Source organism: Somniosus microcephalus, chromosome 4 (genome assembly GCF_052327205.1).
Source record: "Somniosus microcephalus isolate GS21.2 chromosome 4, FLI_Smic_1.0, whole genome shotgun sequence".
Classification (NCBI taxonomy): Eukaryota; Metazoa; Chordata; class Chondrichthyes; order Squaliformes; family Somniosidae; genus Somniosus; species Somniosus microcephalus.
The window spans coordinates 270,639,138-270,666,342 of record NC_140990.1 but is presented as its reverse complement, the minus strand read 5'-3'; the positions used below and the strand labels follow the sequence as shown (position 1 = coordinate 270,666,342).

Here is a 27,205-nt window from a genome sequence, read left to right as displayed (position 1 = left end):
TCCCTGCTGGGAGATTTGCTGCTCTGGTCATTTCTGCACACTTTTCCCATCTCACTCTTTTGCTGCCAGCAGTTACTTCCTAACAGGTAATTGATTTTTTGCAGGCCCATATCCTTCCCCCTCCCCCTCCCCCTCCTCCCACCTGGTCCAATGATTCCTGCCGCACCCACTGCCTTCTAACTCTGCTTGACCTGAATTTGCACTTGGTCTAACTCCCATGTGCAATGCCATGGGAGATGATTAGTGTTTTTTAATTCTACAAATAATGGATTTCATATTGAAACCCAGACTTCAAAGATCCTAAATATACTTTATATATACTTTTGGCCAAAATGATGATGTAGAATCTTTTTTGTTGCACAATTTCATTTGACTGGATAGAATCATAAGCTGAACAGTAAATTCCAGGAGGGAATATAAATTTGACAATAAAATGAAAGGTATATGTGTCAGGAATTAAAACTTTAGATAATTGTAGTGTTAATAATGGAGGTATTCTTTGTCAGACCACTGGGATAAAGGCCTAGAAATTGAGTTTGCGCTGCGCCAGGGCTTTAGCGCCGGAAGTTAGCGCCAGCGCTAAGTCCCTTTGCGCGCGCCAAAAATTCAGTAGCGCCGCGCCCAAACGGCTGCCGGCGCTACTGAAGGGTTTTAGCGCCTGAAAACTGGCGCAACGCGCCGCATTGCGGCGCTATTCCGGCGCTGCGGCGCGGCAGGCTCGGGAAGTGCAGGCCTCCTCCTTCCGTTAAGGAGGAGCTGCCTGCACCCGGCCACGGCCCGCGCAAATCTCTTCAAAAATGAGCCCGGCACCTCGGACAAGTGCCGGGCTTGCATCTGTTCCGGGGGGGGTGGGGGGGGAGAAGTCCGGGGAGGGAGCTGCGGGCAGGCGGCCGGCGGGAAAGCGGCCGGCCGCCGCGCCTCCTTAAAGCGCCGGCGCAGACTCCGGCAACACTCGTTTGCCGGAGTCTTAGTTGCGGCTGCCACTGGCGAGGCGGCCGCAACTGAATTTCAGCTTGGGGCCGGGTTACCACGGCAACCGGGACGCTGCGCACACCGATGACGTCATCGGTGCCGGCGCAGCGCTACCGGTCTACCGCTGCGGAAGGGCCCCAGGCAATTTAGGAACCGGCGCCAATTGCAGCGCTAGGCCCTCTAGCGCCGCAAAATCGGTGCTAAGGGCACTGAATTTCTAGGCCATAGAGGCTGTGTCATTCGCCTTGCAATACGAGAAAGTTCCTATTAAGAGTTTCCTTTTCATATATGCTGTACGATTCTCAAATATCAGGCCTGATGCATTCATTTCTTTTGTTCTCTTTAAAACAATAATAAATATTACTTAAAATGTCATATGTTACCTTTGAAAAATTACTTTCCAGAAGAACATAATTTTCATCAGGTGAGACCATGTAATCACCAGCTGTGACCTCCTCCTATATATTGAAAGTTACAGACAAAATTAAAACTTAAGAAGCCTACTTTGCTTTTTATTGTAAAGTTGCTTTATTTCATCAGCACAATACACACTGGTGCTAGCTTTTGTAAATGAGTGGACCTGGAACAGACATTCAATACATTGTAAAACCAATTAAATCAGAAACTGAAAAACTGGGATTTATGAGTATGCCCATCAGCAACCAGTGAGATGTACCCACTGTCGCTTATGGTTACTTCAAGTCAGAGCATTCAATCCAAAATTTGTTAACAGGTTGATATCTAAGGAAATACATGAGCCCCAAAATTGTGGGGCTCTGTAGGTAAGATGAAGACTCACTGGGGGCAAGCAGGGTCACAAAATTGGATGTGCAGGCTAGTGTACCTAATTCTTAGCAATCTATTTTGTAGCAAAGAAAAATCCTGGCATTTTCAAAAGGGAACTAAGGGCATAAGCCTCATTATAGCTGCCAATTTCATTTACACTTGTTCCTCACTGGAACTTGAAGCTTTCTTGCCAGCAGCACTGTTTGGCAATTTGAAATGAGTGCAGGAAACTTAAAGGTGAGTATCACTTGCTAATTTGTCATTGGCACTCCTGCTCCTCATGGCCCATAAGGAGTGCTGAAAAAGGAGCTTATCTTCTCCCCGAAACTGTCCTCGCCTCCCTGCAGCTGCCATGCTTCCCGGGGCCTGAGAAACCCGTCCGGCCACAGTTAAACCTGCAAAGCATGTTAAATCAGAGGCTGCCAACCTCATTATAATATTTAATTGGCCAACCCACCTCCTGGGATTGGGTTGGCCGCTCGCTCCTTGTCCCACCTCCGTTAAACCCGGAAATGGGCGGGTTGGGGCCAGGTTTGCGATTTTAACAGTTTTAACATCTCACCCTACCCCAGCCCACCTGTTTTTGGGAGTTAAGATTCAGCCCAATATTTCTTCTCATTGGTCTAACTTACCTTTAAATGGCCACATTCCTGTAAATTTGAGCTGCTAGCTGGGTTTGCAACTTGCCTCATTAGGGTAGATGCCAGCATAAGGCCAAGCCTGCACTGGGCGTTTGTTCTAATTACTCAAATAACTTGACCATGCAAAATTGCACTGTCAGTTCAGTGTACTGTGGGCTAACTTAGCACTGGCAGATAGCCACTCCTGGCACAGCTTGTGCTGGGAGCTCAGAATCAGGGCTGTGTTTTAAATTATATTTATTAGTATTTGTTCCTTTTTTTTCAAAAGTAACTGTAGTTGAGGTGGCTTTTTCTGTACAACTTAATAAACCATTTATAGCATTTCTGCACTTTTCACTGAAGCACATAGACCATTGTAGAGATCTATATTTTAATGATTTCACCATTCAACTGTCTTTCAAGGTGTTATTATAGCTACTAGTCCTGTTCTTATAAGCTCTGTTCAAATTAAATTTTACTCTTTATTTAACTGAGTACATTATTTTCATTTAGTTTTTTTTTTAATTACCCTGGTTTGCTATTCACTTTGCTACAATGAATGTCACTGGTGACAGGAAAGTATTAGTGCAAAACAACACATTAGTAAATGTTACTAAACATGGCTTCATAACCTTAAAATATAAAATAAGGAAGGTACTTACAAAAGTGGTGTTGGATAGAAAGTTACTAGATTTCTGTGTTTCAACATTATAGCGAATAACATTTCCTTCTTTGGTTTTATGTAGGTATTCATTCTCTAAAAATATTAATATAGCTATGTAAATTTTCTGAAGTATGAATATATTTGTAAAGACAATATTTTTATTTAATAAAAGAACACACAATTCACAAACTCCTTTCAGAGAACAGATCCTTCCTAACACACAGACTATGAAGCCATCAATGGGGCCCAAGATCAATCTTATCCCAATATAAATTCCTTTTCTTTCAACTGTCAGTAATTGTATACATGAGGGGGCACAGTAAGGATAAGACCTTTGAAACCCCCTCCTCCTCTCAGTTTCCTCAGCTAACATGTACAGATGGCAGATGGGGTGCAACTTTAAGAAGGTATGAATAAACAATGCAATTGCTGGGTCAAGCAAACTCTCTTTCAAGGAACAGAAACCAAGATGGCTAAAAGAACCAACCATTCAATGCTGAGTGTGCATTATGGGACAAAGACCTCAGCAACCCTTTTTTGAGGCGTAGTGCACACCAGGTGCACAGGCCCTTAGTGCCACACCAATTTCACCAAATCCAGCTGGACCACATCAAGGGTTATCGGGCCTCATTCTCTTCTGCCAAAGCTGCTCACTACTCTAGGATCATCCTGTAGAGCAAGGATAACTCCAGGCATCTTTTCTTCACTACCAACCATCTCCTTAAGCCCAACAACAAGTGTGAGTAGCTCATGAACCTCTTTGTCACCAAGTTGAGAATGTCTGTTCAACTGCCTCTGTTGCTTCCCTCCTTTCCATTGCCCACCATCCCAAACCTTCCACCACTTCCCGCTGAACCCAGCTGTGAGCTCGCATCTTTCTCAACTTGTTCATGAGTAAAGTTTTAGAGTTAAAGAGGGGTGATTTGATAGAGGTGTACAAGATTATGTCAGGTTTGGATAGGCTAGACAGGGAAAGGCTGTTCCCACTAGTTGCTGGTACAAGGACTAGGGGACACAGATTTAAGGTTTTGGGCAAGAGATACAGGGGGGATGTGAGGAAAAACTTTTTTATGCAGCAAATGGTGATGACCTGGAATTTGCTGCCGACGGAAGTGGTGGAAGCGGAGACACTCAGGCCTAGAAATTGAGTTTTGGCTTAGCCAGGGCTTTAGCGCCGGAAGTTAGTGCCAGCGCTAAGTCCCCCTGCGCGCGCCAAAAATTCAGCAGGGCCGCGCCCAAACGGCTGCCGGCGCTACTGAAGGGTCTTTGCGGCGGTAAATCGGCGCTAACTGCCGTTTCGCGCCGCAATTCCGGCGCTGCGGCACCCGATGCGGTGCGGCAGGCTCGGGAAGTGCAGGCCTCCTCCTTCCCTTAAGGAGGAGCTGCCTGCACCCGATCGCGGCCCGCGAAAATCTTTTAAAAAATGAGCCCGGCACCTCGGACAAGTGCCGGGCTTGCTTCTGTTCCGGGGGGGGGGGGGGGGGGGAAGTCCGGGGAGGGATCTGCGGCCAGGCGGCCGGCGGGAAAGCGGCCGGCCGCCGCGGGGCCTTTAATGCGCCGGCGCAAAGACTCGTAAGACTCTGTTGCCAGAGTCTTAGTTGCGGCTGTCACGGGCGAGGCGGCCGCAACTGAATTTCGGCGCTGGGGCCCGTCAGCATGGCAACCGGGACGCTGCGCACACCGATGACGTCATCGGTGCCGGCGCAGCGCTACCGGTCTACCGCGGTGTAAGGGCCCCAGGCAATTTCGGCGCCGGCGCCAAATGCAGCGCTAGGCCCTCTAGCGCCGCAAAATCGGCGCTAAGGGCACTCAATTTCTAGGCCTCAATGTTTTCAAGGGGCGACTGGATAGGCACTTGAGGGAAATAAACTTGCAGGGCTACGGGGATAGAACAGGGGAATGGGACTGACTGGATTGCTCTGCAGAGAGCCGGCACGGACTCGAAGGGCCAAATGGCCTCCTTCTGTGCTGTTATGGCTCTATGACCCTATGAGACCCACCTCTTGCTCCCTTGACCCCATTCCGTCTAAACGGCTGACCACATAACTTTCCTTTCTGGCCTCTATGTTAGCTGACATAATAATACCCTCTCCATAAATTGCAGCTCATCCAAAATTTGCTGCCCAAATCCGATCCTGCACCAGGTCCCATTTGCCCATCACACTTGTCCTTGTTGATCTACAATGTGCCACAACCCCTCCAATTTAAAAGTCTCATCCTCATGCTTAAATCCCTTCATGGCCTTGCTGCTCCCTATCTCTGTAACCTCTTCCAGTCCTACAAACCCCAACCACCCACCCTAGAACTCTCTGTTCCTCCGACTCTGGCCTTCTATGCATTCGCTCTCTCTTCGTCCCACCATTTACAGCCGTATCTTCATCCATTTAAACCCCACAAACTGGAATTCCCACCTTAAATCACTCTGCCTCCCCACCTGTCTCTTCTCCTTTAGGACCCTTCTTAAAACCCACCTCTTTGACCAATCTTTTGGCCACCCCTCTTATTATGTCCTCCATTAGCTCGATGTCCATTTTTGTCTGATTACATCTTTGTGAAGCACCTTAGGATGTTTCATTACATTAAAGATGCAATATAAATGCAAGTAGTTGTTATTGTAATATATACTGCACATGTGCAACTGGGAAACAGCAGGACTCAGGTTTCACTCAGGTTGCCAACACTCCCAGATTGGCTCCTTGAACTGAGGATCGATCTCCCAGACACTGCTGCCAGCAGCCTGGGAGAAAAGTGCTTTGTATTGGCGGTTCACACCTGCACGTCTCTATAGTCTGGAGGTGCATTTTGTGTCTGTCTCAGCCATTCCCAGCAACTTGGAACTAAGAACAGACGCTGAGAGAGAGAGTTACCAAAGGGTGCCAGTGTGGCAAAGTTGATTTTTTTTTAATTTAGAGGGAGGGAAAAAAATTTTTAAACATAATCACTGAGTGCCAGCCCCTCACCATCTTCTCGTACCCCTGACCTTTTAAAACAATTTTAGTGTAAGTTTGATATACATTAGTTTAGTGACTAGAAAAAGTATTCTGCTTTTTCTGAGGACATGTCTCAAACTTAGGTATTTTAAATGCAAAAGAAATTACATTTTACGAAAATTCTTGGGCCTAGAAATTTGGGCACGCCTATTTTTGGATGCCTTACACAGCGGGTAAAAGGGGAGGTCCGAGGAGCCCCGGAATTTGGGCCTCGGACCGCATCATAACGTAGATGGTGCTGCGGTAGGAGCCCACACAGGTTAGTGCTCCAACTTCCAGGTAAGTGACTGGGTTGGATCGCGAGGGTCTGGAGGAGGAACAGGTGGGCCTCAGAGTCCATGATTGGAGTTCGGTGGGGGGAATCGAATAGGAAGATCACAGACCTCGGAGTACTGCTGGGGGTTTGGGTGTGCTGTCAGGGTGGGGTGGGGTGGGGGGGGGTGAGGAGGTTGGGACGGGAGTGAGGTCGGAGATCTCAGGACCGGGAGCAGTGGTGATTATAGTATGTACTTACCTTTTTTTACTTACGTGGTGTTTACCGTTGGTTTTCCCGGAGGCAATCAGCACTGGCACTGGCTGCCTCAGAGCAAACAAAAGTTGCAGCAGGGACTAGAAGCAGGCGTTAAGTCCCTTATATGCATATGCAAATGGACTAAGGCCTGCTTCAGACGTAGGTAAAGGATGCCTCTTGTTTGTCCCTTACCAAGATGGCATCCAGCGCATCCATCCATCCAAACAATGGGCGCTACCGATTCCAGTTTCACGCTCTAGTTCTTTTCAATCATTGAAATGCTTTTTAAAATATTTCTGCCATGTTTGAGTGAAGAGGGAAACCCTATTTAAATATATTCTTTGAATGATTAACTGATTTATTACCATTTTATTAAGGAGCTATGACTCAGCCTAGCTTGCCCTTTCCAATGTCTCTGGTGGATAGAGGTCTTGTCTTGCAATCAGAAGGACTACATTTCGTCAAGTGGAATGAGCTGGTTTATCGTTTAAGAGCTAGACTGGGGTTTTAAGACTCCGAAGGCCCGCTGAGTAATGAGGGCTCTGCTGGTGAGGGGTCGCGGGGTCACCTGACCGGGTGCCAGTCGTAGCTGCTGGGTTATAAATTCTTGAGACACTTTGGATATTTAAATTCAAAATAATCGATCCAGGTTTCTGGACCCCTTCAAGCTTTTAGTGCTAATTTTTCCATCCCTTCTCCCACCACATGTCTTTGTAAACATTTTGAGCTCATTCTGGAAGTACTCAGGACTTTGAGTAAACTGCTAAAACAAGAGTTGCTGAAAATAGATGTCTCTCCTGAATTTTTAAATTTTGTATCCTATGTATAGTTTATACGTTTATACAATACAATGAAATGCGTTACAGAGCTACATGTCGTCCTTCACTGGTTTTACACTACTTCTGTAAACGAAAGGGAAAAGGTGAGCCTGATATGATGCAACGTGCTACATTTCAGATGTTAATACAGCATCTCCACAGTACAATAGAATACACATTTTTAGGATGAACTAATCTGTTTTTTTACATTATTCAAAACTTATGAAGCAATGCAAAGTTTAAACAAATGATGGAGTTGCATTGATTTTCTAATTATATAATGTAGGTACCAGATTCTAAAAAGAAATCGATCTATTTTCACTCATTAACTTCTGCACATGGGTTGTACTGGAGTAAAGATTAAGTTAATGATTAAAGTCAAATGCTGATTCAGTTATGATATTGTGCAAAATCTTAAATGGACCGCCTGGGTATTGCTCTTCACTCTGGTCGGGGTGGGGCAGCAGAGAGAGAGAGAAAAGAAGAAAGGAAGAGAGAAATAGTGTTGCCCCACCAGAGGTTAATTAAACTTGTGACGAACATAGCAGCTTTTCTTAGGCTTCAGTTTTTAAAGACATAGCTGGCAATCAGGAGTGGGAACCCTGGCTGATTTCTCCCCTCTCTAACCCAGGGAAGCTGAGGCTAATTGTAGCACCCCTACCGCCACCCTGACTGAGGTGACATAACTCAGCACATAGCGGGGATCAAACTTTTGACGTTCCTGGTATGTCTGGCTCACAATCATATTTACACTGATTGCCTCCGCTTTGAGTTCACAGGAACTTAATTAAGCCTTTACCTACAACGATGTAGTCCTGGTGGTGGTTGAGTAGTCAAAATGCCATGTGATCTAAGGTCACATGATGTCACGTAATCAGATATCACATAATCAGATATCACATAATTAAACTTCCAGGAATACGTCCAACCAGAGTTGGCAATCGACAATACAGGTCACCTGGACCAGTGCACATGAGCTCTATGGTCACCAAGCATCAAATTATCGAAGCCTATAAATCTGAACTGAGACAAGTGATTTGTTTGCATACACTGGTCCTTTGTTTTTTGATCTCATTTTTGAAAGACTTGTATCTCAGAAGTAACTTGGTCCAGCATATTTTGAGTTTGTGTGAATTTGTAGTCAGCTCTTTGTAATTGGGGTCGGTCAAGGCTCAGCAAGCTGCTCACTGGGGCATCATGACTGAGCCGGATCCTGATTTCCACACATGCACTCTCTCTGTATCTTCCAACTGAGCACAGAACAGAGACTGAATCTGGGGCTTTCCTAGTCTGTATGGCTCAGTAGCACACCATGCCATACATTTAACCAAGGGCCAATCGGGGGGGGGGGGCCATCAATCTCTTTCTTATCCAATTATTTATGCAGCTCTTTTTGAAGAGCTTCCTATAAAGTTGGTTCCTTAGTTGTATTAATAAGTCCGTTAAAATTTAATTCAGGCTACAGTTGTACTATAGTTACTGTATTCAGATCAATATCTGTAACATGTTATGCACAGTTGGCAGACAGGAATTTTATGTAAGATCAGCAGCCAAAAAACATTATTTAAAGCTATTTTTTTAAAGCAAAAAAAGTCTGTCTATTTTATTATTTTTTTAACCCAAGCCAATCTGCATTCATACACTTTCAATAGTTTTCTTAAATTATTGTCAGCCTTTGATTTGCAAACACACAATTCTGAAGTCAGAGTAATGATAGAGTGGTAAAACAATAAACTGTTAATAATTACCTGATATCCACTGCAGGTTGTATGACTTATATCTGTATCTTCCACTTAAGTAGTTATCTAAATTAAACTTTGGACGCTGATCTTTTTCTTGGTTTCCTAATTCAAAAATGGTTAAAAAAAAAGTTCATTATTTTCAATATCAATTATCTCATTTAAATGAACTTACATAGGAACTATATAATGTTTCTCAAATAAAGATGGATTCAACACAAATATTGAGTTAAAACATCCTGAAGTAATGTTATAAAAACTGTCTCAGTGCAGTACTAATATTACTTGTCAATCATAGTACCAGCATCAAAAATGATTACATATTTAGAAGTGATGGTTTATACACAAACTCTGAGACAACAAGCAGTGCATCCAGTGATATAAATATTCAGGAATTTCCAAATGTAGTGCTCCGAATTACCAGCCAAAGGAGGGGGAGTTGGGAAGAAATCTTTGGATTTCACACAAATAATTGTTGTATTGTCACAGTCCACCAGCTGAACTTGCTCATAATTGATTGTGTGAACCATAATATTCTGCTAACTCTCCTATGGGAAAAAACCTACAAAACATACTTTAGAGAAAACCAATGGTGTTAGCATATATCCCTGATTACCAGTGGAGATGGGGGAGCAATCTCTGGGCAGTTTTTCTTGTAGGGGTTCAAACATATAATACTGCTATCTGGGAATGCTATTGGGCAACTGGGCAATGGCTGCTCTCACTGAGCTGTATACTAGAATGACAGCTTCATTAGAGAAGCCCTCGGTTTTTTGGCGATGCCGTTAAGGAATAGTGAATGCTCTCTATGGTTGGAATTGCAATCCAACATCAACAGCAACTTGTATTATTTATATAGTGCCTTTAATGAAGCAAAACGTCCCAAGGCGCTTTACAGGAGCATTATCAAACAAAATTTGACACCGAACCACATAAGGAGACATTAGGGCACATGGTCATAAAAATAGGTTTTAAGACACGTTTTAAAGGAGGAAAGAGAGGTCGAGAGGCGGAGAGATTTCAAAAAGGAATTCCAGAGCTTAGGGCCTAGACAGCTGAAGGCACGGTCGTCAATGGTGGGGCGATTAAAATCGGGGATGCGTAAGAGGCCGGAATTGGAGGAGAGCAGATATCTCGGAGGGTTGTAGGGCTGGAGGAGGTTACAGAGATAGGGAGGGGTGAGGTCATGGAGGGATTTGAAAACAAGGATGAGAACTTTGTTGGACCAGGAGCCAATGTAGGTCAACGAGCACAGGGGTGATGAGTGACCACTAATAACAGGGGCACAGCTGCCTGGTAGGCTATAATTTTGAGGTTAAATGCAGTGCCTTCCACTTCTGAATGATAATGCAAGGTCAACTCATGTAAATATTTTACCAGCCCTTCCAGTGTGTTGTGCATGATATGCTGGGAGAGTGCCGAGGTTGCAGGAGCAGCATTTCTAGTGACAGTAGCTCACAAAAATCTGCTGCCACTTTGTACCATTTTCTTGGGGGGGGAAGATGTCAGTGGCAGCACAACATCGGCTCTTTGAGGCTAAAGTCTAGATATGGTGGTATACTGGGTAGCCCTAGATAATATAGAAAGTGTAGTGCGGAAGTTAAAAAGAATATTAGAAGGGCTAAAAGGGAATATGAAAAAAATCAGATAATATAAAAGAAAATAGGAAGAACTTCTATAAGCATTTAAAAGGGGAAAAAAACAATGTTTAAAGAGAATGTAGGACTGCTCACAGATGAAGGAGGGAGTCTAATTGTGGAGGGTGAGGAAAGTCTCCGGCTTGCCTCTTGGTGGGGCAGGGCTCTGCTCTGATTTTTTGGCAGTGTCACGTGGTAGGTTACACCTCTGGTGCATCTCTGAGACATGTGCTGTCTGCCCTGAGTATGTAAATGACCCCGTCTCCATGACTTGGGACAGGGTCAATGGCCTGGCAAAGTGGCGGGCGGAGAATCCATTCTACGGCACTTCTGCCTCTTTGAAAGAGTCCACAGATTTTCGGCTACATACTTTTTTCCCCTTATCTCTGGCAGTTACTAGAGGAACATCAGCCCATGGAGATGACATTACACACGAAAAATTTGGAAAGAAGGAATGGTTCGTGCAGACTCTGGGTCCGAAATGTCACAGATTCTTTTAAGGGGACATCAATGCAGTGGAACTTCTACCTGCCACTTTGCCAGGCTGTTGACTCCATCCCAATCACAGTGGACAAGATCACTAACTTAGAGCGGGGAGCCCTGCCTATAGAGATGCAACAAAGGAGCTCATCCCGTGGTGCTTCCGGAAAAAATGAATGGCATCCTACTAATCTGCAATGGGGCGGGGGGCAGGGTATTATAGGCCCTTATCAGGCCAAAGCTTGCAGTGATTTAAAAAAACCTATTCAGAATCTTAACATCTTTGGGGCCTTTAGGAGATACACAATGGAATCCACACTTACTCTTGGCAGACATGGAATCCACTAGGCCTAACAGGGGTAAGCTGGACAGAATTCCCAGCATAGTCCCCAATATGCTATTAGGACATAGGCGGAGAATGGAAGACACATTACACCACTCCTCCAGATTGGGATTTTGTTTGGTAGGTAAAAGGGGCAGTCTCCTGTTGGGATTGCACTGCATTTCTGCCCTCCCTAGCCCCAGAATTGTGGGCCCCATGGATGAATCTCAAAGCACTGTTTCTAATAGATAGATTTCCATTCAGCTACAGGGATGGAATTATCCCCAAAATTAACAATTTCCAATGGAATAAGGAAGTCTTTAATAAATGTAGCTTTACACTATTTAGATGAATTGTTGTGCTATAAAGTGAGACAATGTTCTACATACATCTTCTTTGTTTTGAAGATTGTAGGCAATTGCTGCTTGACCTAACTTTGGAGCATCATTCTTTAAAATATGTCTGCTTATGTCTATTATATTCTAATTATGCTAAACAGGGACTCAAAGCTTCTCTATAGTTGCTCAGTAGTCAAATAAGGAATGGAAATTGTAATTGTCTTTTTATCACCACTGTGACTTTGTCAAGACTAAGTTTGGGTGTGAACAGGCATTTGGGAAATATAAGATGAGTTCTAATATTCAGCCAACAAGGAGATGCAGAATTAGAATTAAACTAATAGAGAAGCCAATGCATTTGATTGAAGTGATGTATTTTGGAAGGAAGAATGAGGAGAGGCAATACAAATTAAATGGTACAATTTTAAAGGGGGTGCAGGAACAAGGGGGTTTGCATACAGAAATCTTTGAAGGTGGCAGGACAAGTTGATAAGGCTGTTAAAAAAAACATGCGTGATCCTTGGCTTTATAAATAGAAGCATAGAGTATAAAAGCAAGAAAGTTATGCTAAACCCTTATAAATCACTAGTAAGGCCTCAGCTGGAGTGTTGTATTCAATTCGGGGCACCAAACTTTAGGAAGGATGTCAAGGCCTTGGAGAGGGTGCAGAGATTTACTAGAATGGTACCAGGGATGAGGGACATCAGTTATGTGGAGAGACTAGAGAAACTGGGATTGTTCTCCTTAGACCAGAGAAGGTTAAGATGAGATTTAATAGAGGTGTTCAAAATTATGAGGGGTTTTGATAGAGTAAATAAGGAAAAACTGTTTCCACTGGCTGAAGGAACAGTAACCAGAGGACACAGATTTAAGGTAATTGACAAAAGAGCCAGAGTTGATGTGAGGAGAAATATTTTTATGCAGTAAGACATTATGACCTGGAATGCACTGCCTGAAAGGATGGTGGAAGCAGATTCAATAGTAACTTTCAAAAGGGAATTAGATATATACTTGAAGGAAAGAAAATTGCAGGGCTATGGGGAAAGAGCTGGGGAGTAGGACTATTTGGATAGCACTACCAAAGAGCTGGCATAGGCATGGTGGGCCGAATGCCTTCCTTCTGAGCTGTAAGATTCTATGATTCCAAGTGAAATAATCTACATCTGAGCAACAGCAAAGCTCCCGTATCCCCATTCTTTCCAACTTGAGGTTTACTCTGCTTCATCTCTAACAACATTCTCATCTGTGTCTATGAAAAAGGAAAATTGTGCGGAAGACAGGGGATTGGCAAATGCAACTCTGCTCTTCAAAAAAAGGAGATAGGGATAAGCCAGGAAATTACAAGCCATTAATCTTACTTCTGTTGTTTGTAAACTACTGAGGGCCAATTTTCCTATCCAATGCGCCTGGGTAACACTCAGTTCACAGGTACAAAGGATAGGAAAGGGGAATGGTGATGCCAAATCTGTGTCCCCTTTACATTGCCACAAGATTTCTGAGACTTTCCCCAAGGGGGTGCAGAGTGCTTGCACCTACAGCAGCCACAAGCAAACGGTTGGCATGGTGATGAGGCAGGAAGAGGAATTCCCAGCCCGAGCAAATATTAAGAACAGTAGGAAAAGAATCAACATAGAAACATAGAAGATAGGAGCAGGAGTAGGCCATTCGGCCCCTTGAGCCTGCTCCGCCATTCAAAGAGATCATGGCTGATCATCCAAATTCAGCACCCTGTCCCTGCCTTCTCCCCATATCCCTTGATCCCTTTAGCCTTAATAAATATAACTCCTTCTTGAATATATTTAATGAATTGGCCTCCACTGCCTTCTGTGGTAGAGAATTCCACAGGTTCACCACTCTCTGGGTGAAGAAATTCCTCCTCATCTCTGTCCTAAATGGCTTACCCCTTATCCTTAGACTGTGACGCCTGGTTCCGGACTCCCCGGCCTTCGGGAACATCCTTCCTGCATCTAGTCTGTCTAGTCTTGTTAAAATTTTATAAGTTTCAATGAGATCCCCTCTCATTCTTCTAAACTCCAGTGAGTATAAGCCCAATCGACCCAATCTCTCCTCATACGTCATTCCTGCCATCCCAGGTATCAGCCTGGTGAATCTTTGCTGCACTCCCTCCATGGCAAGAACATCCTTCCTCAGATAAGGCGACCAAAACTGCACACAATGCTCAAGATGTGGTCTCACCAAGGCCCTGTACATCTGCAGCAAGACACCCTTGTTCCTGTACTCAAACCCTCTTGCTACGAAGGCCAACATGCCATTTGCCTTCTTAACCGCCTGCTGCACCTGCATGCTTACCTTCAGCGACTGGTGCACAAGGACACCCAGGTCTCATTGCACTTCCCCTTCTCCCAATCTATTGCCATTCAGATAATAATCTGCCTTCCTGTTTTTGCCACCAATGTGGATATCCTCGCATTTATCCACATTATACTGCATCTGCCATGCATCTGCCCAATCACCCAACCTGTCCAAATCATACTGGAGTTTCTCTGCATCCTCCTCACAGCACACACGCCCACCCAGCTTTGTGTCATCTGTAAACTTGGAGATATTACATCTAGTTCCCTCGTCTAGATCATTAATATATATTGTGAATAGCTGGGGTCCTAGCACCGATCCCTGCGGTACCCCACTAGTCACTGCCTGCCACTCGGAAAAAGACGCGTTTATTCCAACTCTTTGCTTCCTGTCTGCCAACCAGTTCTCTATCCAAATCTTTGCCCCCAATCCCATGTGCCTTAACTTTACACGGTAATCTCTTATGCGGGACCTTATCGAAAGCCTTCTGAAAGTCCAAATACACCACATCCACTGGTTCTCCCTTATCTATTTTACCAGTTACATCCTCAAAAAATTCCAGTAGATTAGTCAAGCACGATTTACCTTTGGTAAATCCATGTTGACTTTGTCTGATCCTGTCACTGTTTTCCAAGTGCTCTGCTATTCCATCTTTTATAATGGACTCTAGCATTTTCCCCACTACCGATGTCAGGCCTACCGGTCTATAATTCCCCGTTTTCTCTGGACGTCCGGTTGGTACATGCTCAGCCTAAACCCCAAAGAGAAAGCTTACTTTATCAGGACTCATGACCTGGCCAAATACACCCCGCACCTGAAATTTTTTGTCTGCAGTTACAGTGAGAGCTTGCACTGTGAGCTCTAGATATTTGAGTGCTTGTTCCTAGGATAAAGCGGATAAAAAAGGACAACACCTCATTGCATGCTAATTATTAATGATATTATACTAAGCATGTTGTCCATCAAAAGTAAATGTGAGTTAAGTCCTCGCAAAGTGTTAGTGCTATGGTTTCTCATCAAGCTGTTGGCACTGATGGAGAGTCCAGAGCTGCAGGCTATCAGTGTCCGTTACCAACCCCACCCCACAGTTACCACTGTAGCAACAGGCCCACTACACAGCACAAGCCTCAGAAACTGCACAAAACCAAACACAACACCTTTAAAAAAAAATACTGACTCTCTTTAATTCATTTTTCTGTACATGTATTGGGTACAGCTGTTTTAAGTCCCACTGCACTCACATTGTAACTATTTTCATAAATCATATGTGAAGCCATTGGGTTTCAGTTTATACAGAAAAAACTAAACTGTTTAATGTCATCCTAAAACATTAATAAACGTCCTGAAATCTTAAGTAATAAAAATTATTTTAACTTTTTCAGCTGTGTTAAAGTAGTGGCCTTTATTCAGGGCTGTTTTTCAGTTTTATGCTTTTTTTAAAGCGGTTTTCTTAGTTTTGTGGGTTGGCACATATGAATACCTTGCTGACGTTGCCAATTTCATGTGTGAGCCTAGACGGTGTCTGACAGCAAGATATCTAATTATAGGGAGTACCAAAACAAAACCCAATCCTGTTCTTACCCGACATCCACAAATATGCATTACTAACATTGATCCCCAGATAAGAACATTGGAACAGGAGTAGGTCATTTAGCCCCTCGAGCCTGTTCCGCCATTCAGTGAGATCATGGCTGATCTGTGACCTAACTCTATATACCTGCCTTTGGCCCACATCCCTTAATACCTTTCGTTAACAAAAATCTATCAATCTCAGATTTAAAATTAACAATTGACCCAGCATCAACTGCCATTTGTGGAAGAGAATTCCAAACTTCTACCATCCTTTGCATGTAGAAGTGTTTCCTAATTTCACTCCTGAAAGGCCTGGCTCTAATTTGTAGACTATGTCCCCTAGTCCTAGACTCCCCAACCAGCGGAAATAGTTTCTCTCTATCTACCCTATCAGCTCCCCTTAATAGCTTGAAAACTTCAATTGACTCACCCCTTAACCTTCTAAATTCCAGGGAATTCAACCCTAGTTTGTGTCATCTCTCCTTGTAATTTAACCCTTGGTTAAAACTGAAATACCCTAAAACTGCCACTGAAATAGAGTTGTTTTTATACTTTGCTTAGCTTCTGCTTTTGCCTGATGTGACAGCTTCTTGATGCAAGAATACTTATAATGACACTCAAGATGTTGGTACATATATAGGTGACTCAGTATTGTGTTAGTTCTATGTTAGTGACATATAGCATACTGTGGCAGAGCCACCAAAGGACTCAGATCGTTTGTACATAATTCCTTTAACAACATGTTAGCTACAGTCTGAGTCTGTACCTTTATTTATGCTGTTTACCTGTACAGAGTGTGGTTGCTTTAACAGCGCGGGTAAAACGTGATGACGTCACGCCGTTCATCACGTGACCCCCGACTGGCGGGAAAACGTGATGACATCATGACGTCAGCCACAGGACTGCAGGGGCAGTCCTCGTGGAGCCTCCAGAGAGAGCAGACCTACATTCGATGTTATCCTGCAGTTTATTGTTAAAGCCTGTTCATTTCATTAAAGTTCATTTTGTTTGATCGCCTGAGTAGAACTCAGTCTTTTAGTTAGGAACCCATGTTCTTACAATACCAAGTTACGCAATAGGAGTTTGACAGCAACCAATCTATGTAATGCTGCTTTAAAGCAGAAGCTATATTTCTTCCAAATAATTTACGAGTAATAACTCACCATATTTTTAGTGCAGTAGCACAAAATGACTTGTGTCTGAAACAGATCTCTGCTACCCCTTCTCAAAAAACATGTATCAGAATGCATAAAAGGCAGATATTTGGAATGACCTAGCATTACTTGAAATATTAAACACAACTGTATGAGTTGAATATAATAATTAACAGTGCCAAATGTATGGGGTGTATTTTTGTCTTCACTTCCTGGGTGCTAATCTGGTGGGGGCGGAACACACACCCATTAATTTAAATGGAATGAAAATCAGGCGGTTTCTATAAATGGTGTATGAACCACCCCACCAGATTACTGCCCAGGCAGTGAAGTCGAAAATCTATCCATCTAATTTTTAATTGGTTCTTCCCCTAAGTCAAGCCAATAATGCACCAAGTTTGTAAAACTGTGAGAGAAGATAACAAGTGGTGGTTAGGTGACAACACACTTAGGTTTCAAAAGCCTGTCATTTGTAGAAGGGAAGGAGAAGATAAGAAGTGCGGCAGTTTTAAGTCATGGGAATGAATGAGTTAATGTAGTGGACAAAAGGATGAGTCTTGATTTGAACACATTTGGGATGCACGGAGGAGGTAGAAGGTGTATTCGGTGTTTAAGCAGTACAAAAAGGGGCCATTTCTTTTGCCTATATAACTAAAGATTTTTGTGATGCATGGGGAAATGTACTCCATACTTCAAACTGTCACACTTGCAAAGTGTCCTAAATGCAAAGTGTCCATCACAAATTGCATATATGACGCTTTGCAAGTGTGACCTTAGTGACCTTATTGACTCAAATAACCACTCTGTTAAATTAACCATACCAATTCACTCAGACAGGTATGAAACTACCAATTACAAGCCAATGGATGGGTAGGAAAATTGATCAATCACAACCAGCAATTCCAACAAACCCAACCAATAAAATTTCTATTTTTTTCCATGAACAAGCAATTGCCAGAAACCAAACCAGTCACATCACTCAGACATTGGTTTTCAGCCACAATTATGTTCTCCATTGAGGCTTGTATATGCAGATAACAAAACCATTTATACTAAATACACAAATTTGAAAAAAAACACCAAGTTTAATAAAATTATTCATTTGCTGTCCTATTTTTCAAATTTGTGTATTTTGTATAAATATTATTGGGTGATGCCTCACGCAGACTTGCCATTCTCACTGAATGCTGCATCTCAAGTCCCAAAGTTGAAAATTGTGCCTAGACCTTCGCTGGAGGGAACTGTAGAAAACATTAAAACCATACTCCAGATCCTAGACTGCTCATGACCAAGGCCACAAGAGGTCTACTAGCACTACATTGTATTCAAGTGAGGATACTAATGTTTATGCTGCTTTTACTGTTATTTTAATTATATATTGTGTCATTTTATAGAAACAGGAGTAGGCCATTCATCCCCTTGAGCCTTTTCTGCCACTCAATTAGATCATGGCTGGTCTGTACATCAAATTTATTTAACCGCCATTGCTCCATATCTCTGATACCCTTACATAACAAAACATTTATAGATCTCGGTCTTGAAAAATTAAATTGACCCAGCATTCCAGATTTCCATTATCCTTTGTGTGGAAAAGTGCTTTCTGATTTCACTCCTAAGTTGCCTGGCTCTAATTTTATGTTTCAGAATATTCCTGAATAAAGTTCAGTCAATGTTCAAACCAATTTGGCCCATGGTCAGGGACAGGAGAGTGTGACTACAAGCAAGGCAGGTATTGGGATCCAGGAGGTAGTGGTGGAGGAGCCTCAGCCCTTGGCCTTCCTCAACAGGTACGAGATTCTTACTCCCTGTGTGGACGAGACCAGGGACTGCAGGGAGGATGAGCAAACTGACCACAGCACCGTGGTACAGGGAGCCATTCAAGTGGGGGGAGCAAAAATAAATGTTGTAGTGATTGGGGACAGTATAGTGAGGGGAATAGATACTGTTCTCTGCAGCCGAGAGCGTGCGTCACAAAGGCTGTGTTGCCAGGGTTAAGGACATTTCCTCTGGGCTGGAGAGAAACTTGGAGTGGGAGAGGGAAGATCCAGTTGTCATGGTCCATGTAGATACTAATGACATAGGTAGGACAAAGAAAGAGGTTCTGCTGAGTATGAGCAGTTAGGGGCTAAATTAAAAAGCAGAACCACAAAGGTAATAATCTCTGGATTACTACCTGAGCCATGAGTGAATTTGAATATGGTAAATAAGATCAGAGAAATGAACGAGTGGCTCAAAGACTGGTGTGGGAGAAATTGGGTTTTGATTTGTGGGGCACTGGCACCAGTACTGGGATAAGAGGGAGCTGTTCTGTTTGGACGGGCTTCACTTGAACCATGCTGGGGCTAGAGTCCTGGCAAATCAAATAACTAGGGCTATAGAGAGGGCTTTAAACTAAATAGTGGGGGGGAGGATCCAGGTGAACGGGAAAATAAAAAGTCAATGAGAAAGCAATAGAGCAAGCTAGAGATGGGGGAACTAATAACCAGAGTGTGACATGAAGGGACAGAATGTTTAAAAATAAGAGTGTAACAGAAAAAAAGGCCAAAACAAAGAAAAATGGTAAAAAGACAAAGTTAAAAGCTCTATATCTGAATGCACGCAGCATTCATAACAAGATAAATGAGTTGACGGCACAAATAGATACAAATGGGTATGATCTGACCGCCATTACAGAGACGTGGTTGCAAGGCGATCAGGGCTGGGAACTGAATGTTCCAGGGTATAAGATAATTCGGAAGGATAGAAAAAAAGGAAAGGGAGGTGGGGTGCTTTGTTGGTAAAAGATGGGATCAGTGCAGTGGTGAGAAGTGATATTGGCTCAGAAGATCAAGATGTAGAATCAGTTTGGGTGGAGATAAAAAATAATAAGGGGAAAAAGTCTCTGGTGGGCGTAGTCTACAGGCCCCCGAACAGTAGCAATGCTGTTGGACAGAGTATAAATCAACAAATAATGGAGGCCTGTAAAAAAGGTACGGTAATAATCATGGGTGATTTTAATCTCCATATTGATTGGACAAATCAAATTGGCCATGGTAGCCTGGAGGAGGAGTTCATAGAGTGCATCTGGGATGTTTTCCTAGAACAGTATGTAATGGAACCAACCAGGGAGCAGGCTATCTTGGGTCTGGTACTATGTAATGAGACAGAATTAATAAATGATCTCATAGTAAAGGATCCTCTAGGAAAGAGTGATCATAGCATGGTTGCATTTCAAATTCATTTGGAGGGTGAGAAAGTTGTAACCCAAACCAGTGTCCTGATCTTAAACAAAGACAATTATAATGGCATGAGGGCAGAACTGGCTAAAGTGGACTGGAAAAACAAATTAAATGGTAAGAAAGTTGAAATGCAGTGGCAGACATTTAAGGAGATATTTCATAACTCTCAACAAAAATATATTCCAGTGAGAAAGAAAGATTTTAAGAGAAGGGAGCACCATCCGTGGCTAACTAAGGAAGTAAAGGATGGTATCAAATTGAAAATGAAGGCATACAATGTTGCCAAGATTGGTGGGAGACCAGAGGATTGGGAATTTTTTAAAAACCAGGAAAGGATGACTAAAAAAATAATAAAGAGAGAGAAGATGAATTATAAGAGTAAGCTGGCAAGAAACATTAAAACAGATAGTAAGAGCTTCTACAGGTATATGAAAAGGAAGAGGGTAGCTAAAGTAAACATTGGTCACTTAGAGGATGAGACTGGGGAATTAATAATGGGGAACGGGGAAATGGCAGAGACTCTGAACAAATATTTTGCATCCGTCTTCACTGTAGAAGACACTAACAACATCCCAATAATGGATAATCAAGGGGCCACAGGGAGTGGGGAACTAAAGACAATCACTATCACTAAGGAAATAGTACTTGGTAAAATAATGGGACTAAAAGACGACAAGTCCCCTGGACCAGATGGCCTTCATCCCAGGGTCTTAAAAGAAGTGGCTGCAGAGATAGTGGATGCATTGGTTGCAATATACCAAAATTCCCTGGACTCTGGAGAGGTCCCAGCAGATTGGAAAACCGTTAATGTAACACCCCTATTTAAGAAAGGAGGGAGACAGAAAGCAGGAAACTATAGACCAGTTAGCCTAACATCTGTCGTTGGGAAAATGCTGGAGTCCTTCATTAAGGAAGCAGTAGCAGGGCATTTAGAAAAAGATACTGCAGTCAAACAGAGTCAGCATGGTTTTAGGAAAGGGAAATCATGTTTAACAAATTTGCTGGAGTTCTTTGAGGATGTAACAAGTAGGGTGGACAAGGGTGAGCCAGTAGATGTGGTGTGTTTGGATTTCCAGAAGGCATTCGATAAGGTGCCCCATAAAAGGTTACTGCATAAGATAAGAGCTCACTGAGGTGGGGTAATATATTAGTATGGATAGAGAATTGGCTAACTAACAGAAAGCAGAGAGTCGGGATAAATGGGTCATTTTCTGGTTGGCAAATGGTAACTAGTGGGGTGCCACAAGGATCGGTGCTGGGGCCCCAACTATTTACAATCTACAATAATGACTTGGATGAAGGGATCGAGTGTAATGTAGCCAAGTTTGCGGATGATACAAAGATGGGTGGGAAAGCAAGTTGTGCAGAGGACTCAAAGAATCTGCAAAGGGATATAGACAGGCTAGGTGAGTGGGCAAACATTTGGAGTATAACGAGGGAACGTGCGAGGTTATCCACTTTGGCAGGAAAAATAAAAAAGCAAACTATTATTTAAATGGAGAGAGATTACAAAATGCTAAAGTTCAGAGGGACCTGGGGGTCCTTGTGCATGAAACACAAAAAGTTAGCATGCAGGTACAGCAAGTAATTAAGAAGGCAAATGGAACGTTGGCCTTTATTTCAAGGGGGTTGGAGTATAAAAGCAGGGAAGTCCTGCTACAACTGTACAAGGTATTGGTGAGACCACACCTTGAGTACTGCGTACAGTTTTGGTCTCCTTATTTAAGGAAGGATATACTTGCATTAGAGGCAGTTCAGAGATGATTCACTAGGTTAATTCCAGAGATGAGGGGTTTGACTTATGAGGAAAGGTTGAGCAGGCTGGGCCTATATTCATTGGAATTTAGAAGAATGAGAGGTGCTCCTATCAAAACTTATAAGATACTGAGGGGGCTCGACAGGGTAGATGCAGAGAGGATGTTTCCCCTCATGGGGAAGTCTAGAACTCAGGGGCACAGTCTCAGAATAAAGGGTCGCCCTTTTAGAACTGAGATGAGGAAGAACTTCTTCTCTCAGAGGGTCGTAAATTTGTGGAATTCTCTGCCCCAGAGAGCTGTGGAGGCTGGGTCATTAAATACATTTAAAGTGGAGATAGACAGATTTTTGCAAGATAAGTGAGTGAAGGGTTATGGGGAGCGGGCTGGGAAGTGGCTTTGAGCCATAGAACAGCCATGATCTTATTGAATGGCGGAGCAGGCTCGAGGGGCCAAGTGGCCTATTCCTGCTCCTTTTTGTTATGTTCTTATGTTCTTAAAATATGGGTTAAGCTAACTAGACTGACAATATATATATTCTCTACATTAAACTGTATTACAGCTCTGCTGTAAATGCCTAGCTGCTGGGCTGGTAACTCAAATCTTTCAATGCAATTCTTAATAATATATCACTGCTGTTTATGAAAACAACGTTGATCTTAATTGGCAAAAAAAAATTGACTTCTTGCACTTACGGAAAACCATGTATTTGTCCAAGTGTATCCATTTAGATTCTGAAAGACAGGAAAAAGTCCCGTAGAATTAATGTATATATATTTATATATTATTTGAGGTGCTAAAAATTTCCTTCCAGAGCCCAAAAGGATTGTCATGACAGGTATTATAATAGGATGAAGATCTGGGGTTTTGTACTTGCACTAAGGGGTCGATTTTAACTTGGGGGGGAAATGGGCAGGTGAGCTGTTAAAACTGAGCAGGGAACCCACTCCTTTCCTGCTGCCTGCAATCTTAGCCCACAGGTGTCTGCAGGCGGTTGAGGCGGCTGTTTAAAGCAGGAGGGGGGAGCGCCCTGAATTTATGCAAATCAGGGTCCTATTATATTTGAACCCGTCAGGTGAAAGCAGGTCAGCAGTTGTAGGGAAGGACGAAGGTGCTCAAAAAATAAGTCAAAAACTTTCTTTTGTGGGACCAGAAGGAGATGATAGTGTTCCGAGCAGGAAGTTGACTGGTAACATTTAAATGAGGCCCGGTGGTTAAAATAACCAAAGGCTTCCTGTTTCTGCTGGCAGGCAGGAAATTAACTTACTGGTGCAGTTTCCAACCGGAGATTCACTTGATTTAAAATCCACTCCCATTCCCCTCAGGTCAAGTTCACTCATAGTTTTGCTTATGAATCACCTACCTTGGTTTGTCTGGATTTTGCACATGAAAATGAGTGTATATTGAAAAAATATTAGGGTATTTCTCAGCAATTATTAGTTCTTGACTGAATGTGGCCATATTGGTGTCTTCCGTCATAAGTTGTACACCACTTCTCATTTATGTAAAGGCATTGAGATAATAGTATAAATCGCCAATTCAATTTTTAAGCTGAGCACTGCATTGGTGTATCTCTATTCTAAATTAAATTACATTGATTATTTGAAAAGAAAAACAGAATGGTCACTCAGATATTTTTAGGGGATCAATATGGATATGGGAGTTGGGTTATTTTGAGTTATCAGTTTGGATTGATTGAGAATTTGGATCAATTCAGTAAACGTTTTGATCAATTGCGCAGGCAGACCGAGGAGAAGTAAAGTGGGAGTGGCAGTTTCATTTTTAGTGTAAGCTGCGGCAACTGTTCAATATAAAAGGAAGCAATAAGCAGAAGTGGTTCAGAATCAGAGATAAAGTGAGGCAGGACTGATTCAGTATAATCGGAAACATAGAAACAAGAGTAGGCATTCAGCCCCTTTAGCCTGTTCTGTCTTCTGTTAATTCATGGTTGTTCTGTACCTCAACTCCATTTACCTGCCTTTCTTCATATCCCTCGATACCCTTATCTAACAAAAATTGATCAATCTCAATTTTGAATATTTCAATTGAGCCAGCATGCACAGCCTTTTGGGGAGACAGTTCTAGATTTCCACTATACTTTGTGTGATAAAATGCTTCCTGATTTCACTCCTAAATGGCCTAGCCCTAATTTTAAGATTATGCCCCCTTGTTCTGGATTCCCCTACCAGGGGAAGTAGTTTCTCTGTATCTACCCGATTGAATCCCTTTATCATTTTAAAGACCTCAATTAGGTCACCCCTCAACCTTCTAAACTCAAGGGAATACAAACCAAGCTTAAGCAAACCTGTCCTCATAATTTAACCCTTTATGCCTGGTATCATTCTGGTGAATCTACACTGTATCCCCTCCAAGGCCAATAGATCTTTCCTGAGGTTTGGTGCTCACAACTGAAGTCAGTACTACAGACGTGGTCTGACTAAGACTATGTACAACTGAAGCATAATTTCCCCACTCTTGTATTCTAGCCTTTTTGAAATAAAACTTTCCATTAGTGTTACGTCCGTGTATAATAAGATACAGACTGCAGCAGAAACGGTACAACAGGTGTTTACTCAACGTGGCTCACAGTTGAACTGACTGTACAGATTACTACTCAGTGCTATATACAGGTGTGGTCACTGCCGGTAGTTCCCCCCCTTAAAGGTATATACATTACAATTCCTCCCCTTTTAGATTAACAGTACCATAACATTCATTTAACAATTAAATATCAAACTAATTACAATGAACACTTTTAACATGCAACATTAGCTGAAAATAGTCTATTTATATATTCAGTCTTTGGGGAGGCCTCCTGATCCTTTCTGGATAGCGCCTTTCCCGAGTGTCTTGCTCTTGGTGCGGAGGCGACTCTGGCCCCCTGTCGTCGGTTGGTTCATCAGCATCCGATGCTACTGTTTCTGGGGTAGATGCGATCTGTACATCGGGTTCATCACCAGGTACGTATGGGCGAGGCATGGGGTTGACTTGTTCCTGTGACTCTAGGATCTGGTCAGCATGGCGTCTCACGATGCTCTCCCCAACGTCCACTGTGTACATTAGTGGGCCCTGCCGTGTGCATATCGTTCCTGGCTGCCATTTTTCTGTTCGGTAGTCGTGGGCCAAGACTGGTTGCCCTACATTGAAGCTCCTTGTTGGCTTCTCATGGATGTGCTGGAATTGCTTACTCTCAACATCTCTTCGTACGTTTGGTCTGAGCAAATCCAGGCGAGATCTTAACCTTCGGTTAAAGAACATCATGGCTGGGGCCTGGTTGGTGACTGCATGTGTCGCATTCCGGTAGGCGAACAGGAAATTGTCCACCTTGTGCTGCAGCGGAATGTTGTCATTGTACATAGCCTTTATTGCCTTCTTAAAGGTTTGTACGAACCTCTCAGCCAATCCATTTGTGGCTGGATGATACGGGGCAGATGTGTAATGCCTTACCCCATTCTGTTTCAAGAACCTCCAGAACTCTTTGGACACAAACTGTGGTCCGTTGTCGGAGCAAATCTGTTCTGGCAAGCCATTCCTGGCAAAAATGGTCCATAGGACTGCAATAGTTTTCTCCGTGGTGGTGGAGGACATTTTGATGACCTCAGGCCATTTCGAGTGCGCATCCATGGCTATTAAAAACATTGAGTCCATGAATGGACCAGCAAAATCAATATGCACCCGTTGCCATGGAGATGAGGGCCACTCCCATGGGTGTAGAGGGGCATGTGGTGGTGCATTTTGGACTTTCTGGCATCCTGAGCAGCTCTTGGTCAGGTCCTCGATTTGTTTATCGATTCCCGGCCACCACACATAAGCCCTGGCTAGGCTTTTCATTTTTACCCCTCCCAGATGACCCTCATGAAGCTCATTGAGCACTCTATCCCTTAACTTGGGTGGAATTACCACTCGGGATCCACACATCAAGGTCCCCCGGCACACTGACAGCTGTTCTCTGCTCATCGAGAATGCTGGCAACAGTGAGTCGCCATGTGTTGGCCATCCCTTCACCGTCAAATCATATACCCAAGACAGTGTCGGGTCATTTAGGGTTTCCTTTTCGATACAAGCGTTAGTTACCGGTAGGTATTCAACTGTAGTCGAATGGAATATTTCGACAGGATCCACTGCTGGTGCTTCCTCCGCAGTAGGCAGTGGCAGGCGTGATAGCCCATCAGCATTTCCCTGCTGTTTCGTGCCCTTATATTCAATCTCATAGTGGTGCGCCCCTAGAAAAAGTGACCATCTTTGTAGTCGCTGCGCAGTCATCACCGGAACGCCCTTCTTCGGATTAAAAATGGAGACAAGAGGCTGGTGATCAGTCAGCAAGGTGAATTTCTGCCCGTGCAGATAGTGATTGAACTTTTTCACTCCCCACACTAGGCTGAGGGCCTCCCTGTCAATCTGGGCGTAGTTACGCTCGGCTGAGGTTAGTGATCGTGACGCAAAGGCTATTGGCCTCTCTGAGCCGTCCGAGAATTTGTGCGACAGCACCGCTCCAATGCCGTAGGGTGACGCATCACATGCCAACCGAATTGGTAATGCTGGTTTGTAATGGGCCAATACCTCTTTCGATGTGATTAGTGTTTTGCTCTTCTGGAAAGCTCGTCTACATTCGTCACTCCACTTCCATGGCACTCCAGTTTGCAGTAGGGTGTTCAGTGGGTGTAGTATTGTAGACAAATTTGGCAAGAACTTATGGTAGTAGTTTACCAGCCCGAGGAACGACCTCAGTTGTGACACATTTTCCGGTGCTGGAGCCTTGACTACTGCCTCAATCTTCTCTGGGGACTTATGTAACCCCTCTTTATCAATAACGTGGCCACAATACAAGATCTGTTTTATAAAAAACTCGCATTTGGGGCGGTTAGCTCTGAGCCCATATTCCTGCAATTGAGTGAGCACCTGCTCCAGGTTGGCAAGGTGATCAGTCATTTTTGCCCGTGACCAGGATGTCGTCCAAACAACACTGGGTCCCTGGGATCCCTTGCAGGACTTGTTCCATTGCCCTCTGCCAAATAGCCGGAGCTGATGCTACCCCGAATACCAGCCGGTTGTATTGGTAGAGACCTTTATGGGTGTTGATTGTGAGGTATTTTTTTGATGCTTCTTCCACCTCCATTTGCAGATACGCCTGGGCCAGATCAATCTTAGTGAAGCGCTTCCCTCCAGATAGCGAGGCGAAAATATCTTCAATCTGCGGAAGTGGATATTGTACGGTGTGAAGGACCGGGTTCACTGTTACCTTAAAGTCCCCACAGATGCGAACCTTCCTTGGTTCCCCAGGCGTGCTGCTCAACGACTTTTTCATCACAGGGACAAT

The 27,205-nt window shown here is 43.5% G+C and overlaps 1 protein-coding gene across 2 annotated transcripts in view; it reads right to left on the bottom strand.

The window, feature by feature from the left end:
* Positions 1–27,205, bottom strand: part of fap (fibroblast activation protein, alpha) — a 149,854-nt gene that overhangs the window by 96,674 nt on the left and 25,975 nt on the right. The window contains exons 3-6 of one of the 2 annotated variants that reach the window (XM_085986421.1): positions 22,584–22,622; positions 9,110–9,205; positions 3,041–3,135; positions 1,356–1,430 (exon numbers count right to left, since the gene is read on the bottom strand). In XM_085986421.1, coding sequence (XP_085842547.1) covers positions 1,356–1,430; positions 3,041–3,135; positions 9,110–9,205; positions 22,584–22,622 — 305 coding nt within the window. The remainder of the gene's footprint in view (positions 1–1,355; positions 1,431–3,040; positions 3,136–9,109; positions 9,206–22,583; positions 22,623–27,205) is intronic. The other variant, XM_085986422.1, reaches the window with a different exon arrangement.